At 35.7% G+C, this 19606-nt stretch overlaps 1 protein-coding gene across 1 annotated transcript; it reads right to left on the bottom strand.

Annotated features, from left to right (window-relative positions):
- Nucleotides 1–6626: 6626 nt before the first annotated feature.
- Nucleotides 6627–19364, bottom strand: LOC137399961 (uncharacterized). The gene is made up of 4 exons (XM_068086237.1): nt 19242–19364; nt 18759–19144; nt 13499–13647; nt 6627–7660 (listed from the first exon to the last, which is right to left on the bottom strand). The coding sequence occupies exons 1-4, from the start codon at nt 19270–19272 to the stop codon at nt 7588–7590; spliced, it is 639 nt and encodes a 212-aa protein (XP_067942338.1). The 5' UTR covers nt 19273–19364; the 3' UTR covers nt 6627–7587.
- Nucleotides 19365–19606: the final 242 nt, after the last annotated feature.

Below are 19606 nucleotides of genomic sequence, written 5' to 3'. Positions count from 1 at the left end.
TCTTTCTTTGTGCCTTTTTTACTTAGTGAGATCCAAGCATTGATCTTTTGAGAACACAAAAAATATTTTATAATCATGGCTTCATCTTCCCAACGACCTGCTAGATCAACTCGAAAGGCCCAGTTTGTTTTGGCAGATTCTATAGTTGATGACTCAGACAATGACTCAAATTTTTCTGATGTCAATCTAATGGATTTTGATATAAGTGATGAGTCTAGTGATGACGATGCTCCTGTTGTCACTTATCACAATTAGACAATATGGACTATAGACCTCAAATAGACTGCATGGACTATGGATATGTGCTATGGACGAAGTCTAAACAGTGGCTAATATGCATTACAAAGTGTGGTTCTACTTGTAAAATGCTTTATTTGTGATATAAATACAGAATATGTTTTATTCAACAATATAACATTATCGCAACAACAATCAAATTTTTCAATTTTCTTAAAAATTTACATGTGTAAGGGTAGTTTAAATAGCTCAAATAAGCACAAAGGGTGTAAAACTGTTTGTACAATGCCTTGTTATATGATACAAACTTATCATACAACCATAGTGTAGCAAAAAAATATCATTTTAATGAAGTTTCAAAATTTTCATATTTTTGAAAAATTAATTCACCCAGGACGATCTGAAATAGGCTCAAAAACTCACCTGTGAAAGGGTTAAATTGATTACCACAGCTCGCTATTATGGATTACATAATTCATTATAACCAAGTTTTACTAAGCCAACAAGCTTTACTAACAAAAAAAACCGATAATTTAAAGCTTTTATGAGATTTGGAGCACCATCTACAAAAAATCAGAGAGGTCCATAGAACATGCTTAAGTATTAAGCTACCATAGACCCTATCTTCTGCCACCTGTTGACACGAAAATTCCCTGTGGCCCCAGACTATCTTGACTGTTAACGCTGCGAGTACAAATGTCAGTCGATAAAAACTGTGAAAAATGATAAATAAATTGAAAAGAAATATAATTGCTTTGTAAATTTTAAGATATATCTGTTTAGAAAATTTAAACATAAAATCCACATCAACAAACCCGATACCCGAAAAACCCGTAGGCAAAGAAATACTCGAGCCTAGCACTACTAGCTACCCGATACTCGAAAAACCTGAACAGAAGGGGGCGGGTTTAAACCCATTGACCAAGAAGTACTCGTGCCCAGCACTAGTCTGAGGAGTTGAGGGTTGGGCAGTAGTGATAAATACATGCGATCACATGCTGATATAACTGCCATAAACTATTTCGACCATAAAAACAGTATTTATAAATAATAAAATGAGCGCTATATAAACAAGGCATAAGCCACAGCCACAATAAATAAGTTGCAGGTGCATAAGGTTTTAGTGGAACCTCTAAATATGGCCAGTAAAACTATTCTCTACACATCTATATATATTTCTTAAAGTTGGTAGTGTGTATGTGTGTGGTTCCAGCTATAGCTATTACAATTTCGAAATAAAGAGTCCACATCGCAGAAGATTTGATCTCTTACCTTCTCATCCACCTCCTCCTTCATTCAATTCGACACCTTACCAATTCAGCCACACGAGCTTAATATATTCATTAGGCAATATATGTTGTTATATGGAGGCAAATGCGCTACCACTCTCCGTCACAGCGTAATGTGATGGCGTAACGTCATGAGAAGCGATAGCTCTTAATTATTAGTAAGCTTACTCAAATTATCCATTAGCACTGGGTCAGGCTAATAGCAAGTGATAGCCAACTCTCATTATTTCTCATTGCTTACAAGCTAGTTTTTAATACCCGGACAATGCCGGGTAGCGCAGCTAGTATTATGATATTGGTGCTTAAAATGAACTCAATAAATAAAATAATATAATAAAATATATATAAAATAAATCTATATGTTGTCACACCAGTTCACCATTATAAGATCATTGCTAACAGATGCAGGGAGAGTGATTTGCAAAAGGCCACTTTTTGATTAAGGAGTCTTTAGCTGAAATTGAACCTCATATGGGCTCTCAACCGTGAGCCATCTGATCATCGGTTAAATTTTACGCTCACTACTAAACTGTCACAATGTTATGACATTTAATTTGCTCAACATTAAATACTTCAATGCATTGATTTGCTTGAACACATTCATTTAGAAGTTGAAATTTTAAGTGTTTTTAATTGCGCAACACTGGGCATTCATCTTGTACTTATGACGTGCCACACTTAAATATTTGGCGTTGTACATTATTACTTGTGTGAGTTCTAGAACAGTTGGTTTGAATTTGGCGCTATCACTGTTAACATAGTTGTCACTTTATCTTAAAGAGTAGACAGTTTCCAATCAATTCACGTTTCATATAATTTATTTCAACAATAACCTTACTCTATCAAAAAACATGAGCAGACAAATTTTATTTTTACCGTAGCTGTAGCAAAACAGACTTGATGGCATTTAATTTGCTCAACATTTGACCTGGTCGATGGATATCAGTCTGCCACCAGTTACGGTTTGTTGAGATTAGTTAAAATTCATCCCTTACAATTAAGCCGACATATCTTGGAACAAGCCGGCTTAATTCCAAGAATCCCTACGTGTAATTATAGCTATTAGTTACGGTAATAGCTATTCGTTAAGATATCATCTGCCTCGCCCAACTAAAACATTTCAGCGTCAATCACTTTTACTAGTTGTAGATGGACAATAGTGGCCCTAGATATTACAGCATAGAATGAGACTATATTATAAAGGTACGCTGACTTAAATACTGGCAAGTCTTGGTTTTCTAACATGATAGCGTTCGAGCAAATCACCATCTTTATTATGCATTATTATTATTAGTATTATAATTAAAATTATCATGCATCTTTATATGCTGATAAAGCACAGAAATAAGTACTTGCGTAATTATTCCTAGGAATTAGAGTGTGGTTAAGTGGAACCGGTTTAGGGCTTTTTGGCGCAGAACTTTCAGACGTAGAAGTTTTGGCAAAGGACTTTGGTGACAGACCTTTTTGCAGTGTTATTTTTATATCAAAGGAATTATTTATGTTTATATATAATAAATAAATATCATGATGATAGGAAAAATGCAAAACCTATTATTTTATTCATCAAACTTCACGCATAAGAGGATACATAAGAAGTACATTATTTCTACTTTCTATTTCTTATTATTTCTATTTCTACTTTATACTGAAATTTTATTTTGGTTTGGCGTATTTTGCTCATTCAGCTCAGTATTTCACTTGGCTTTTTATTGCACATTCAACGAGAGCAGCTTCAACTGGTGCAGCTGATGACCAGTTGCACCAGTTGAAGTTGGATGACCTTGGATAATCAGCTGATGATCCAAGGTCATGTTGGTTTATTTCATTAATCACTTCAATATCTTTACTGTGAATTCTTCCTTTACAAACTTTATGCCCACAGCAGTGTCCATGCTTGAGTTATCTATAATGTTTTAGGTTTTGATTGAGCTTAGTAGCTTGACTAGAGCGGAACACAAATCTTATCATAATTTATATGATAATCCGTTATTTTTGAGGTCGTAGTCGTATATTTATGATGACAAGCTTCAGGGCTAGCCTAATGAGTCTTTCCTTCGTATTACACTTATTAATCCTGATTATGGATTTTACAAGAGCAGAATGTAAACAGATTCTAGTCATATACAGAGGTGATTCTATGGAAGCCTAATCAAAAGCTAATACCAAAATCTCGGTCCTAAATTTAATACTTTTGAAATTTTATAATTTGAAAAGCTTTAACTTTGGTTAAACATCTCATCTTACCTGATAATAGAGACTATGTATATTTATTTCTTTTATTATTTAGTTTATTTATTTATTCTCACAGTGTCAAACAAACAAAGGAATAAACTCAGTAATGATTGGCAGGATATACATCTGAGATATTGCCACAACAGAGACCATCTGCAACTGGTTTAACCTATTCAACCATGCCAATCAAAATTAAAAAAATCCTTTTAAAACTTCATACCTGAAACCATTTTGATTTGTAGCGCATAGTGGTAGATACTCTACAAGTCTATATATCAATCTTAAGCGTTATCTATTGGTTTGTGTTCCGTATGCCCAGTTGTAGCGATTAGGTTTTAAGAATGAAAAAAAAACACTTTGTACTAACAATGAGCTTGGAAACAATGGTTCATCAGACAGGCAGCTACAAACTGCATCACACAAGTCTGCTTGCAGTAATGGAATAATTAGCAATTTTGCATAGCTCTATCTCGCTTGAAGATCATGATTGCTGAAGAGATCTTGACGCGTAATGAATATAAGTACAATTCTTCCAAACCATGGCAAGCTACAGTAGCTGTGTGGTTTAGTGTTAGCTTGCTTAGTTTAATGTCCATGCATCCGCAGAATGTACGGTTCACTTCCTGTTAGTTGGAATTTTCTCCCTAACACCCAGATGGGAGCGCGATCCCGTCTCTTATTTTAGTGAAGATTATAGTAGCTTAAGCTACTCAATTTCATTGGGTGAAAAACTTAGGCAATGGCAACTATATTATTCGCCTCTGTTTATATAAGTTGTTATAAATCTTGAACGCAAGTGCAGTATAAGAAGTAAGAAACGTTTTTCAACAATCAAGTAATGCCTTGAGCTTTCAAATATTTTAATTATGCATTTGTTGGACATACACAGAAACACCTTCATTTAAAAGTTAGAATTATATATGTATGTTATTGTGCAATGCCGAGCATTTTATCGTACTTTATGAAGTACAGCCCTCAAATATTTGACATTGTACATCATTATTTGTGTGAGCTCTAGAACAATTAGTTTGGGTTATGCACTATTGCTGTCAACATAGTTATTGCTTTATCTTAAAAGGGTAGACAATTCCAATCAATTCATGTTTCGAGTACTTTATTAACAATAACCTTGCTCTATTTACAAACATGAGTAGATCAATTTTATTTTTTGTTTTAATCATATCAAAACAGACTTTATATAGGCATTACTTGCTAATTATTTCATATTTAAACACTTACTTGTTTTATCTTTTCTCTTAATTTAGTTGAACTGCACAAATAACTTTTCTCGTGATATGAAGTTTAAAAGTTAGAATAGTAACTGTTGTACATGTTAAATGAAAATATATCTTCTGTACTAACAATTTTTTAATCCTCCAGCGACGCCGAACATTCAGTAGTGCTTCATATAATTTATTTCAACAATAACAGTACATAATGTAACCGTATCTAAAAACAAGAGTAGACAAATGACAAATTTGAAACATGCATAACTAACATGTCAAGCTTTAACCAAAATATAATTCGCAATTTAAATTTTATTACCTAAATTACTCCTGTGAACATGTAAATCCTAGTTCATTTCATAAATTTATGTAAATAAGTAGATTTCGATGTAAGAAACAATCCTATTCTGATTTGATAAAGGGATTGTATGCTCATTGTGCTAGTTCTGTTCCTAATGTTTGATAAAGAGTGGTATTTATACACACCTTTACTGCGCAATCATAGAGTCCTTCTATTTTGTTATGAGTGTATCCCCTACCCTAATTGGTATAAAAAAGGATGTTTGTTTTTAAACTGCTCCTTTTGACAAATCATTGCAAACTCCTAACCTGCAGTTGCTGTTTTAGCAATAGCAATGCTAAAAGGCATCTGTAAAGTTGCGGCTACCTCGGATAGGGGCCTGACGAGTAGGATAAAGTTGCATAATAAAACACGGTGTGGCAAACTCTTGTAATAAAACATACTTGTCTTAAACTAAAGTGTTTGATAAACATTATGAAGTAGAAACTGAATATAGTTTTTTTTAAAAATTCTAATATTCAATATTTTTAAAAATCCTAATGAACTTCAATAGAATTACTATTTCTGATTTGTAACTGCGAGCTGCAAATATCAACTACAGTGCTTTAGGAGAAAAACGAAAGTTGACTACACGTTTTTTGATTAACAACACATTACCTCATTTAATTTTTATTATCGGTAAATCCTGAGCCCAGTTTTCAGTAAATTGGAGTTACTCTCTCCTGCTGGACATGTATTTAGAAGTACCTATTAGAACTTACATGTATTTTATGTAAAACACTGATTGTGCAGATAATTCGGATTAAATTGGTTTGAATTAGCTTTTGCTAGTAGACCTACAACTATTATAGCAGACCCAAAAGCGCTGTCAACTGACTATGTGGGGAGTTCTAAAGTTGCTCTGATTTACCATGTTGAGAAATGCGCTGACTTTCATATAAAAACAGGAAAGCAGCTTTATAGAAACAATAAATCTATGGCATCATAAAATAAGGTTCAATCGTACATTGAATTGGAGCCGCGTTTAAATTTTTCGAGCTATAGTAAAACAAATTTAGAAAGATGGTCATAAGATAATGGAAGACTCAAGACGCTGTGCTGTAATATTGCACTTGCCGGTCGATTAGATTAGAATTCTAGCTGGAGACAAATCTAAGAATCAATTAATATGCTAATTAGCTGTGAGTGGCAAATATTGGATAGATATGCTACAAGTTGGCACATGCCAATCAACCAACTGTGATCATCAAGAAATCTGATCCTGTTGCATGTGGCATGTTATCAAAGCTGCAAGAAAACAGGTAATTTAAAATGCTAGTTATATATATACAAGCCGGAAATGATAAGCACTGTTTATTGTAAATGTTAGAGTTGATAAATTGTACATTAATTAAAAAAACAGAAAACACAAAGAAACCGAACACATCTTGTAAATAAATTTGTACAAAGTATAACATATCAGCATATGACCCATTGAGATTGATAATTTGTTAGAAAATATTTGAAGTAAATACCATGCAGTCTACCATGAGTGTAAACTGCGTTTCGGATGTACTGTCTGATGCAAGTTTACAACAGCTTTGCTACTATCGGCGTTACGCATAGGCATAGACCAAACTGTAGCTCACATAAATCAAAATACTGCCATCAAAACTACTTCAATTTTACACATTGAAGTTATGGAGCAAGAGTCTAAAACACATATAGTTAAAATGACATAATATTTGAGATAGCTGAATATGTATGTTAAAAAGCAATATAAGCTCACAGTAAAAATATATATCATGAAGTTTGGCTACAGAGTAGCACAACTACCCGCAATAAAAAGCTGGAAAGCAGACTCTAGCTCGAGACTCGTCTGATAGCTAATCTCTATACACTCCATAAGGTCAATAATTGGCTGATTAACTTTTGACATACAAACTTAGTTCGAACGTTTCTATGCGTTTAGCAATTTTGCTTCATGGTTTGTTCAGGTTCTTTGACGCAATAAGAATAAGGAAATGCAGATCAATTATTGACACTTAACAAAAGTAAAAATAGGTCTCTTCATACGTGTTAAGTATACCTTGTGAAAACTGGCCATCTTGAATGACTATATCAAGATTGAACGAATGATCAAACCATTTTAGGGCATGGTTTGGGTTTTAAAATTCTCCTTGCAAATTTTGGTGGCAAGAGTTTTGGACAGAGCAAACTTCACTTTTACAGTATACTCGATGCTGACCACTACCAACGGCAAGAACTTGTGAATTTTTCAGAGATATAAAAGTTTCATAAGGGTTGTGCGGTAGAAGCCTTAGTGGTGGCTTGAATCTGAACTGCTGGAACTGCTGCTCGAGGACCCCGAGTCTCTTCTTTTCTTTTTACTCCTGCAACAGATTAGTATCAGTCAAACACAAGCTATATTAGCGATATCCAAAATAACACCGATGCCAAAAGATGACCAACGGGTGGTTAAGTTTGAGAAAGTACCAAGCTGACTGCTGACAAACTGGAAAAAGATTTTCACGATCGACTCTATGACTATCTCTATGACTATCGTCTCAAACACGCTACACATCAGCATGCAGGTACACAATAAGTCATTTGTAATGATTTGCTGGTGTATTTAACAGATTGATTTTTTGGGAGCAGAGCTATAGTTTCAGTGACCGAACAACCATTTAAAACTGAACCGTCTTCAATTTAAACAAAGTTTCGTACCGTGTCAGGTTACTCCTACATAGCATTGCATTCCATTAAAACGGTACGAAATTAAAATGTTTTTATTGTAAAAATAATAAGTAGATAGATATATTTAATACAAAAGCCTGCACTACGTAAAGAATATAGGAAATTATTTGCTTGAGTTGAGATTTTATTTTACAAATGACGGACACAAATGTTTTTAACTTGGAACCCAAATGTAAGCTAACGACATTTTTAATTAAATGAGACAAGCGTGTTTGTTAATCTTTCATTTGTTCAAAGAAATGAAGGAAATAAGCAGAAGAAATAAGCAAGAATAACAGAAATTATTTCAATCTCTATATAATTAGTGCCTAACCTAGTGAATCCAAGTAATTTTCCAGTTGGTGTTCATAACTAATCTAGGAAAGACATCTCGTTTGCCAGTAAGGATAGATTCCTCATGACTCGAAGACAAAGTTAATGATTTGATAAATTGTCCCAATGTCATTAGCAGTTGGCTGATGAGCTTGCACTAGCAAAAAGGATTTTTGTTCCATGAGCAGTTAAGCCAATATTGATAGCAGGCATGACAAAAACAGGCTGTGCCACATGGCATTCCGGTTTGCTTACTTTGCAAATTAAGCAGAACAATTGAAAGATTATTTTTTACGGTTATTTAAAGTGTGTTAGTAGTTTTCTACTCCTGCATGTTTACTCAAAAATAATCACTAAGTCAAATTACAGAAAATACTATCAATGCATGTTTTATTTATTAAAAACAAACCGATTTCAATATGCATCACACAAAATGTGCATGTATCTGAGCTGAAGCTGTTACTTATCACAATCCAGCGCCAACCCTATCAGGTCTGATATGCTAAAGCTATAGGTTCTGTTAGAATAACTTTCCTTGCGTGTTATAATACGATGTGATGTGTTCAATTTTTATGTCTGAACCAGTTTGAGCCAGCTACAGGATATTGGATTATTCGATCTGTCAAAACCAAGCAACCGATTAAGGCAAACACATATTGACAAGGTTGACAAGGTCGACTGGCAATTGTGATTGATAGAATCCTTATTAATAAGAACTACCTTTGGAATCTGGCTTGTTATGACTAGTAACGTGGTACAGAACTAATGTTGGATAGACTCACTATAGACATGTATTAGTTGCAAACACATGAGTTTTCCAAGTGAAAATGGTAAAAGACAACTATTTACATTTCTACATGTATAAATCCCACATTGTCATTGTGTCTGTCTGTTAGTCCACATAAATGTTATGCGTTTTACAGGAATGCGTTGTTATGCGCTCTATATGTCTTCTACAGGAACGCTAAAATATTTGGTTTAAAAACTTCATCTGATTCCTGAGAACCAGCTTCATAAACACCCACTCATATATCTTATTGAGAATGAAGAAATCCTAGGTATCACCTGGCTTACTGTTAGTGTTATATAAAGAGATAGTGATGAGTGTATGATAATATAAATGATAGCAATGCCACATATTGACATGTAGTTCATTTTTTGCCAAGTCACTAAAATATTGGGTTTTAACTTCATCCGGTTCCTGAGAACCAGCCTCTTGAACACCTACCTGCAGACTATCTGATTGAGAACGAAGGAAATTCTGGGCTTATTCTTATTTTGGGTATAGATGCCTTTGCACATAGTTTATAATTGATGTCAACAACTGAATTCCAAGATTTGATTAGTAGATTTGACTTGTAGGAAGTATTAAATCTTGAGAAATAATATTTCCCTTTGAATTGGTTTAAATTTAGAGCCACAAAAAATTAGTATTCGATGATAAGAAACTTGTATGAATGACTGAGTTTTGTTTCGGCTTGGTCTCATCGTCTAGTCGTAATCTGATCATGTGACCAATACTTCCTGCCAAACAGTGCAAATAATTTCTGAAACACTTTTCGATTATCACAGGTGACCAACAGGCTCGTCATGTTTATCAGAGAATGATATGTACTCCTTCAAGCTAAGGTTAAAAAATTAAACAAATTTTTAGGGTAGGTTTTGAGATGCCAGTGCTCAAAATGACAGCATTACAATGATGAAATAGACGCGTGAGAACAATAGACATGGTTTTATTGAATGCGTGAAGTATACTTGTGAAAATATTTCGACGAATGAAGTTGCATCAAAGTGTAAACAGAAGCCATCTTGTTCAATTACGTCTCATTTGAGCCATTTTGGAAAGAGATTCTAATCTACGGCAGTTTCGTGATGGCGACAATTAACTGTTCGTTTTTGAGCTTTTAAGAGCTTGTAATCACATTTCCACATAGGCCTACTTTGCACCTACAACACGGCAGAGTAAAACATAGTGAATTTTTTGATACCAAGTAACTGTAATGTGAATTTTGTTGCAAGTCAAAACTTTTGTAGATTTTAACAGAAAGCAGCCTATAGATATTTTCCTATCATTTGCGATTGTTTTTGATGTTTGAGGTGATCTGATTGGCAGGACGTTTCAAGAATGAAATCAATAAAATTTGATCGCAGTTAAAATGCTCAGATCAATCGAAACTGCGATTATGACGTCTATTATTGCAAAGAGACTAAAATAATAGAGGCACCAAATGTAATAATCAGATGTAATGACAATGACAGTGAAATAAATTGATTCCAATCTACGGCGATTTTGTGATGGCTGTAATTAACTGTTCGTTTTTGAGCTTTTAAGAGCTTGTAATCACATTTCCACATATTTTGCACCTACAACACAGCAGAGTAAGACATAGTGAAACTTTTGGTACCAAGTAACTGTAATGTGAATTTTTTGCAAGTCAACCTTTAAGGAATGCTTGTAAACACTTCAGTACCTCTGGAAGCCTTTAGCTTCGCAGAATTTAAACAAAGACTTGAAAGACTTTATTGGAACCTTTAGTGAATCATGCGCATCTACTAGGCACTAACAGTCAACGAATGGGTGTTGAAATGCGCGCAGCTAGTCTAGTCAGGTGATTGATGGTGGAAATGCCAGAACATGGAGAGGGCTCGGTTGTGAGATTAAAGAGAATACGACCTACTTTAGGTAAAGTGAGACCCGATTGAAACTGTTATATAGATGTGAAATTTTTTTCAAGCGATAGACCGATAATAATTTATGATAACTTGTAAAAACAATTGAACTTGAGTGCTCAAATTTATATCACTGACAACATCTGCCTGAAAGTTTGCTTACATTCCAGAAGAGCTGCATCAACTCTTTTCAATAAAAATGTTCAAATACCAAAAAACCCTAACAGCACCTCATGAGTTAACCAGGTCAAAATTATTATCGTAAAATGATGATGGTTAGCAGTTTAATATAAATAAAAAGCTCTGAATGCAATGTAAACCAGAGACAAAAAGTTATGTCCCACTCATTCTAAGACAACTGAAAGTAACAACAATTTTTATTGGTGGTCCTAACCAACAATTTTGATGTTTACTTTCTGAGAAAAGTCTCACTCGTCGCAAGCACTTTAGCGCAAATTCGGTAGCCTTGGCACACCTTTTGACCTGAAGTTATAATAGTCATTACAAGTGTCTGCTAAAAATGAACTATATCTTGAACTAAACCTGTGATGCTGTCAGAAGATCAGTGACTAACAAAGGCAGCGAAGGCTAATTATGATATGGTAATAAGTACGACAGCAAATGAGTAAGTGGACTAGTATGGCAAACTGTTGAATGCATGAAAGCTATTTAGGCAATAAGTGACTCATACGTGATACTCTACCTTCATGGCAAAGGTCAGGTCTTTAATTTAGCGAGTTCTGTACTTTATTTAACAGAGTTCTGTACTTTATTTAACAAATGAACTTGTTTATTGGTTCCTGAACCTACCTACATGCATGTTAAACTGACTAACATTCTAACAAACAGTAAACATTTAAACATCCTATACTTCTGGACTGCTTATAAAACACTTGTAAGCTTCACCATTCCAGCAACTGGCCACCCAAATTGAACACCCCAACAATTGGCCTGTACATATCATCACTTGCATACTTGAACACCCCAACAACTGGCTTGTACATATCATCACTTGCATACATCAATACTCCAGCCACTGGCCTGTACATATCATCACTTGCGTACTGTACTTGAACATCCCAACAACTGACCTGTGCATACTATCTCTTGCGTATATGAACATCCAAACAGCTGGCTTGTACATATCACCACTCGCATGCTTCCACACCCCAACAACTAGATGATCATATGAAGATATTTCCACAATATACATATACATATATGTTTTTGCTGAGTTTGATGTCTGCTTAGCTTCCTGCCAGCTAGGGGCGGTGTGTTTTAAAAGCAATGCTGTACGGACAATGGCTCTTTGATCATGGCTGGACATGTCTAAATCCAGTGGCAAGGGGACATCGACGACTGGAGATATGTTCAGTTGCAGAAAGCAATTAAAGGTTGGTTGCCATTGCCATTTTTGTTATCACAGATCATCGGTTAATGGGAATCGAACCCCAACCTGATGGTTGCAGGTGAGGCTTTCTAGACCACTAGGCCACGGCTGGCTGATCTACACGTAAGGACGGTGATGAATGACTCAGTCTATGGGCTAATAGTATCTGCGCTCTCCAATATGGCTACAGGTATGGAGAAGTGATAAATGACTCAGTCTATGCGCTAATAGTATTTGCGCTCTCCGATATGGCTACAGGTGTGGAGAGGTGATGAATGACTCAGTGTATAGACCTATACTATAAGTGCTCTCTAATGACATGTGTAGACAGGTGATCACGAGATGGGGATTAGTTAGCCATAGTAGTTATGAGGTTACCGACAATGGTCTATATATTATGGAATAAAGATTTTATTGCAAAGGCTTACTGATATATATCAAGAGAATTAAAATATTTGGCTCACCGCTTTGATATGCCATAAAACATTGACCTGTTCATATTTTGATAGTAAAAATAGCACCGGCAAGAAATCCTGCCGATCAAAATGAACTTTGTGAATGATCTTTACAGCAAAAACCTTAAAGAAAGAATCTATCAGTCTCCGCCAAACATGTTTCCTGAAGCTACTCCTAAATTTAAGAAATTAGATATAAATGTATGAACCAATATATCCAAAAAAATTGGCGAGTCCATTTCAGACTTTCATACAACAAAATTAAATGTCTTGCTACATGTCACCTAAGGAACACAGTTACACGAAACAGTTTTGCAGTGACTATTAGCTAAGTATTTTTTTCTTTTGCCTAAATTATTATTTTACTCCAGGGAAATTTTATTTTCAGTTAGTCTTTTTTGTTAGCGCTTTAGTAAAATTAAATGTATAAATACATATACTATTCGCTTTTACTTCTAGAAACCAGAGATGCAAATGAATAAAACCATAATTTAGTTTGGTTGTGACAACTACTTTCTGTATAAGAACCATTTGGTATCACAGGGTTTTTAGTAGTCAACAAGTTTATTGAAACTATTTCAAAAGGTGAGGGTAATCTAAGTCTACAGAGAGACAAATGAATAAACATAATAATAGGAAGTACTCACTTTACTAGTAATACTTTGTCAACTCCAGCCGCAGGTGAAAGAGGTGATGGTGAGCCTAGGGATGAACCGCTGTTTCGTTTTATTTGAAATACAGACCTTCCGGATTTGCCGCCTTTTCGTTTTGAAGGGGTGGCACCAGCTTCGTTTTCCTACAATCAGTTTGAGGACTTTCTAAACTCTACAACCGACCTTGTGTTGCCGATTAGGTCAAAACTGTTTTTACAACAATTTTTTGTTTTACACGAAACAGACTTTGTCAGTGGAGAAGCGACGGCTATAAATTATCCTGGTGTAAAACAGTAAATGTTATAAGTTTACTTAAAGAAATGATGGTAATACACAAATAGCTATACTGTTTAGCATACTCAAAATATTATAAAAATGTCATAATCTGAAACTATGCCAAGATGACCTAATATGACGGAATATTTCACTATAGTTTTTGGTCATATTAGATTGTAAAAGCCTTCAAACAAAACAAATGTACAATATGTAATCAAAAATTAAATTCAATTTTACAATATTTCACATGAAAAGTTATAGTGAAGGTTATACTTTACCGAAATGTTATTTTGATGTATAACAATCTACCGCTTTGGTCTAAAAAGTTGCATCAAATAGTAACATATATAGCTCTCCTGGAGATCATTGCAGATGCATCACCTTGCTCCCCAAGGATACATGTAGTGCAACAGTAACTATACTCCGTTTAGTTTAATTGTTCGACTAAATATTTATCATTGTCAAAAGACTATCATGCAGCTCTAATCATAACTGTTGGTTCACACCATTATGAGAATGCAAATTGTAGGGCTTCTCCAGCTAAAACTAAAGGTCACACCAGTCTTCAAACTAACAACTGTCTTATATGCCTATCTTAAAAGCAAAGCACGACCTTTCTGCTAGTTCGCTAGCATTGTCAAAGAAGCTTCCACTAATGGTCACATGCTAGCCCTAGTTCCCTACCGCTAGCTTTAGTTCACTACCACTAGCCTTAGTTCACTACCTCTACCCCTAGTTCACTACCACTAGCCTTAGTTTACTACAGCTAGCCTTAGTTCACTACCACTAGCCTTAGTTTACAACCTCTACCCCTAGTTCACTACCACTAGCCTTAGTTCACTACCACTAGCCTTAGTTCACTACCGCTAGCCTTAGTTCACTACCGCTAGCCTTAGTTCACTACCGCTAGCCTTAGTTCGCTACCGCTAGCCTTAGTTCACTACCGCTAGCCTTAGTTCACTACCTCTAGCCTTAGTTCACTACCACTAGCCCTAGTTCCTTACCGCTAGCTTTAGTTCACTACCACTAGCCCTAGTTCCTTACCGCTAGCTTTAGTTCACTACCACTAGCCCTAGTTCCTTACCGCTAACTTTAGTTCACTACCACTAGCTTTAGTTTACAACCTCTACCCCTAGTTCACTACCACTAGCCTTAGTTCACTACCACTAGCCTTAGTTCACTACCACTAGCCTTAGTTCACTACCACTAGCCTTACTTTACTACCACTAGCCTTACTTTACTACCACTAGCCTTAGTTCACTACCACTAGCCTTAGTTTACAACCTCTACCCCTAGTTCACTACCACTAGCTTTAGTTCACTACCACTAGCCTTAGTTTACAACCTCTACCCCTAGTTCACTACCACTAGCCTTAGTTCACTACCACTAGCCTTAGTTCACTACCACTAGCCTTAGTTCACTACCACTAGCCTTACTTTACTACCACTAGCCTTACTTTACTACCACTAGCCTTAGTTCACTACCACTAGCCTTAGTTCACTACCGCTAGCCTTAGTTCACTACCACTAGCCTTAGTTCACTAACTCAATGAGTATCCAACATTTTGGAACTTCATTAAATAAAATAATTTAAAAACCGAGGTCAGGTTACTTTTTAAACCATAAAAATCAACCTGAGATAATCTTGAAATCTTGTTTATTTATCATTAGAACATCGAGTGAGTCAGCCGTATTTCTAATTGAAAGCAAAGGTCTTTACCTTCTATCAGTAAGCGTGGTTGGTTAAAAGGCTGGTTCTCAGGAACCTTGTAGAGTTTGACAACCAAATATTTTTATCAACCTTGCGGAAAGCGCAGAGCATTAAGTTTCGACGGAATCGGGCAAAACAACTGTAAATGCATAGCGTTCACACAACTAACAAACACAATGACAAAATGTGATTTATTAAGTCTGCATAAAACTGCTAAATATAGTAATTGTAGATAATAAGTAGAATGATTAATTTGTTTATCATGTGACCTAGAAACTATTCCTGGCAAAATACACCCTTTGTAGTTTTGTGTAACAAGTACACAGGAAACCCAATTTTGATTTTTTGCTTACAGAAAATTCAACTGAAATGATCATCTGTTGTAAATTATAATAATGTGATCAAAAGCCTATGGAACTAATTAGTTCCTTGTTATGTGAAACAATTGTTGTCTTGACAGAGATGTCTCTATAATGCTTTATATATAAATCTTAGTGTTTGTCTGTCTGTACATTCGTCTGTCCGGTTATAGCGATAAAGTTTTAGGAGTGAAAAATCCACCGCTTACTGGATTTGAACTCGGTGCCTCCAGTTCTGCATACAGGCATTTATTCAATACACTATGCTTACTATGCGTATGCGATAGGCCTACACTAGGCTTACTCAATACGGTGTCCAACTGGCTATACTATGGAAGAAATTGGACACATGCTTATTACACATGCCAATCTTTCATGGCTTCACGCGCAACACTGCAGCTAGCGTTATGCGTAAAGCTATAGCGGAAGAAAAATGTGTGCTTATATGTGAAGAAAAATGCTTAAACTTACATGGTCAAGACTATTGCAATCAGTATAGAGTCGTAGTAGGCCCAGCTGCCGGTGGAGTATGAATTAAACAAAACTCCATGCAACGCCAGTCATTCAGTAGTACATTATATAACGGTGACAAAACAAGCTGACAAGTAACAAATGTTGTAGACCAGATTATATAACACCAACAAATAATAATTTTCATCACATTTCTTCACAGAAATAGAAGATTTGGTAAGACGCAGCCGTGGTTGTCTAGATTGATTAGTTGAATCAGAGCATAGTAAGTAAATTATGTGGTCCAACGGGTAAACAACCTTGGAACTGCTGTAATAGCCGATTCTGTGGTCTGTGCCCACTTAATACAGATTAGGTAGAATAAAAATGCTCAGCATTCAACCGTGACATTTTATCTTGCAAGTATAAACTGAATGACTTAACAAGTAATAAGACACATGCAGTATTAACATGATCTCGCACCAGTGTAATGTGTTAATGCAACAGATGGAGAAGTCATGTGAGCTGCAGGTGACCTAGGAATGCGTCTCACATGGGTGTGATAAAGATCAGATTATAGTAGCCGGAATCTAGTGGCGACAGGCTAGCTGGCACCACAACTTGGCAAGAAAAACCGCATGGAATGGAGGTTACCAAAAAATTGAGGCAACTTAAAAAATAATGCGCTAAATTCTTGTTTTCAGTATTGCTATACTTGAGTCTGATACAAATCCCGAGAGTAGTTATAATAAGTTAGTGCATGATTTCTCAACAATCCATCATTTTTTTGACGTCATCAAGCCGTTTCCACATGCGCTCGTTCATGAAAAAGCCACCATATTTGTAGAAAACGATCGTTAATCTTTGTTTTGGTACTATAATAAAAACATTGCAAACAAAAGCATCGTTTTCGAAAATTCATTGCAAAAGCTTCATGTTTTTAACGATAAAATTGTCTATAAAGATGGCCGACAATGATAAAATGATGTCACAAAAAACAAAGGATTAATAATATTTTAACTATTATTAAAAAGCTTTTCAAAATATGTAAACTGTTTGCATTAGCTCTACTGCTCATGCAACCAACTTATCAAAATGAAATTTATTGACAACATTGACTTCAGGCTAAGATATATTAACTATATGATTCATGTTAGGATATAAGCTACTTGAAAAACTTTTGCAACAAAGACGATCGCTTTTTAATGTTCTATGGACGATGCCAATGCCGCTCGTAACTCTTGGGAGGAACCAGAAAGGGTTTGATTAACTTCCATTACTTTATGATTTATCTATTTCCTGCATGTCAAAGTTATTTTTCATCTTCAACAAAAAATTGCAGATGCTTTAATATAATAGAAAACCTATTTAATGAAAATTCTTTTGCGAAATAAAACTATTTTATATACGTTGTGTGTGACAGGATGTCGTACACGGTTTATTGATAAATGGGTCTATTTGAGCCCATGCTAGTTATTTCTTCTTAAACTATTCTATCAAATGAATCACATGCATAAAACCAATACTGCAGTCGACAATGACTAGACTATTCAACCAAAACAAGCGTAACAACTATAGTACGTTTGGTGAAAAAAGCCAATATTGTGCCTCTGCACATACAAGTTTTGTGTTCATGTGCTGTCTGTCATCGCCCAAACAACATGCCTAAATATCTAAATCCCTTTTCACATAAACATACTCTCAAACGGTTCCTTACAATTGAAATAAGTCAACGGCGAACTGTTGTTTAGGTTAGCTGGCTAGAAATGAAGAATTTTATAATACCAGCAGCTCTGAAAAAGCAAGCCAACATCGCAACATAACAAAAAAACCATCAACACATACCAAAACGGCTGACCCTGTTGTACGAGCAATGTTAACTGTTAACGAGCAAACTATTAATGTTGAAAAGTGCTACCTGAAAAAAATGTAGCGCATATTATCAGTAAGCTCAAAGTGCATTAAAGTATTGCAATTCTTCACGAGTATAAAGGTATGCCTACACCGGGACTATTTATTGGAGTTGCTTTCAAATCGGCGAATAATGTTTTTGGTGTAAAACTAAACGTGGTTGTGAAAACGGCTTTGTTCTAGTTGTCTACACAGGATCGATGAAATGCTGGAGTATGACAGAGTACAGTATGGAACTGATCAATTTGATCTCGCAATAGTGTAGAAAATACAAGCATAACGGAGGTGTATTCTGTTCTCACAAAGGATCAGTTATGAGTAGCGTTAAAATCAATAGATACACATACATGTACATGTAGCAATGAAGTGACTCTCTTCTGTGTTTCTAGTGACAAGCATCCAAAGTGGAATGGTTGGTTTAGTGTAGTCTTTGCAAAAACGTATTTAAAATCGTAAACAGACAAGAAGCCATTCCGACTCCACTCTCTCAGTAGAAATACAACTCCGACAAACCGTCCTGATGTAAATACACCATAATATCAACATACCTGAGTCGCAGCGTCGCCTGAGACAGGCAATGGCTTGTTGACAACCAAGGTAAGGCCAACTGTTGCGACCGATGTTGAAGATCCACTATCCTCAGCATCTGGAGTGGCCTCTAGCTTGACATCGACATTTTCTGGTTCGACAACGGTGTGCTCTTTATCTCTGCTGGATTTCTCAACATCAGAACTTTCTGTAGTTTCTATTTCACCATCGACATTGTGTGAAATCACTACGTCTGGCTGATTATCTTTTGCTTCATCGTCAGTCTTTTTTCCTTTGGCATCCTGCCATTCTCCTTTTTCGTCCTGACGCTTTGCCGCAGAGCTAACTGCATTGACATGAGGCCGAGCAATCTTTTTCAGATCAGTTACATCACCACCTCCGGCGCCTAATAGATAGAGGAATATTTATGAGCTACGACCATACTTGGAGCTAAATAAAGATATCTGAAACATTCATTGTATAGCATAGAGTTATGTACTTACAGCAGCAAAGCAACCTTCTAAACGTCGACATAGCTTTTAATCTGTATTTGAAACTTTGAGGATGCACTCGGGCCTCTTACACGGCGAGCAAACCGAACTAGAATGCTTATGTAAAAGACCGAGTTCATACCAATTGACTGCTTACTATTTAAAGCTCAGCGATGCGTGGCCAGCCGATAACAAAGCAAGCGAATGCCATATTGATATTCCATAGCTGCAGCCTCAACACAATCCTCTCCCCCATTTTTGCAAACATTATTCAGGTAATTGAAGATGCCATCTAGGTATTTGTCCCAAATAGTCACTCTACCTCATGGCTCATGACTACCCACTGCTTAGCCTGTAAGCTCAGTGACTGGACATGC

Source organism: Watersipora subatra, chromosome 7 (genome assembly GCF_963576615.1).
Source record: "Watersipora subatra chromosome 7, tzWatSuba1.1, whole genome shotgun sequence".
Classification (NCBI taxonomy): domain Eukaryota; kingdom Metazoa; phylum Bryozoa; class Gymnolaemata; order Cheilostomatida; family Watersiporidae; genus Watersipora; species Watersipora subatra.
Note: the sequence above shows the minus strand (reverse complement) of the source record. Positions and strands in the feature narration are given on the sequence as shown.

Bases quoted from the DNA above. Each gene is read 5' to 3' on its own strand.
- LOC137399961 (XM_068086237.1), bottom strand. From the start codon at position 19,272: ATGTCGACGTTTAGAAGGTTGCTTTGCTGCT. The intron at 19,145-19,241 runs GTAAGTACATAA...TCTATCTATTAG, and splicing joins TAGAAGGTTGCTTTGCTGCT to GCGCCGGAGGTGGTGATGTA. The intron at 13,648-18,758 runs GTATGTTGATAT...AACTGATTGTAG, and splicing joins CAGGCGACGCTGCGACTCAG to GAAAACGAAGCTGGTGCCAC.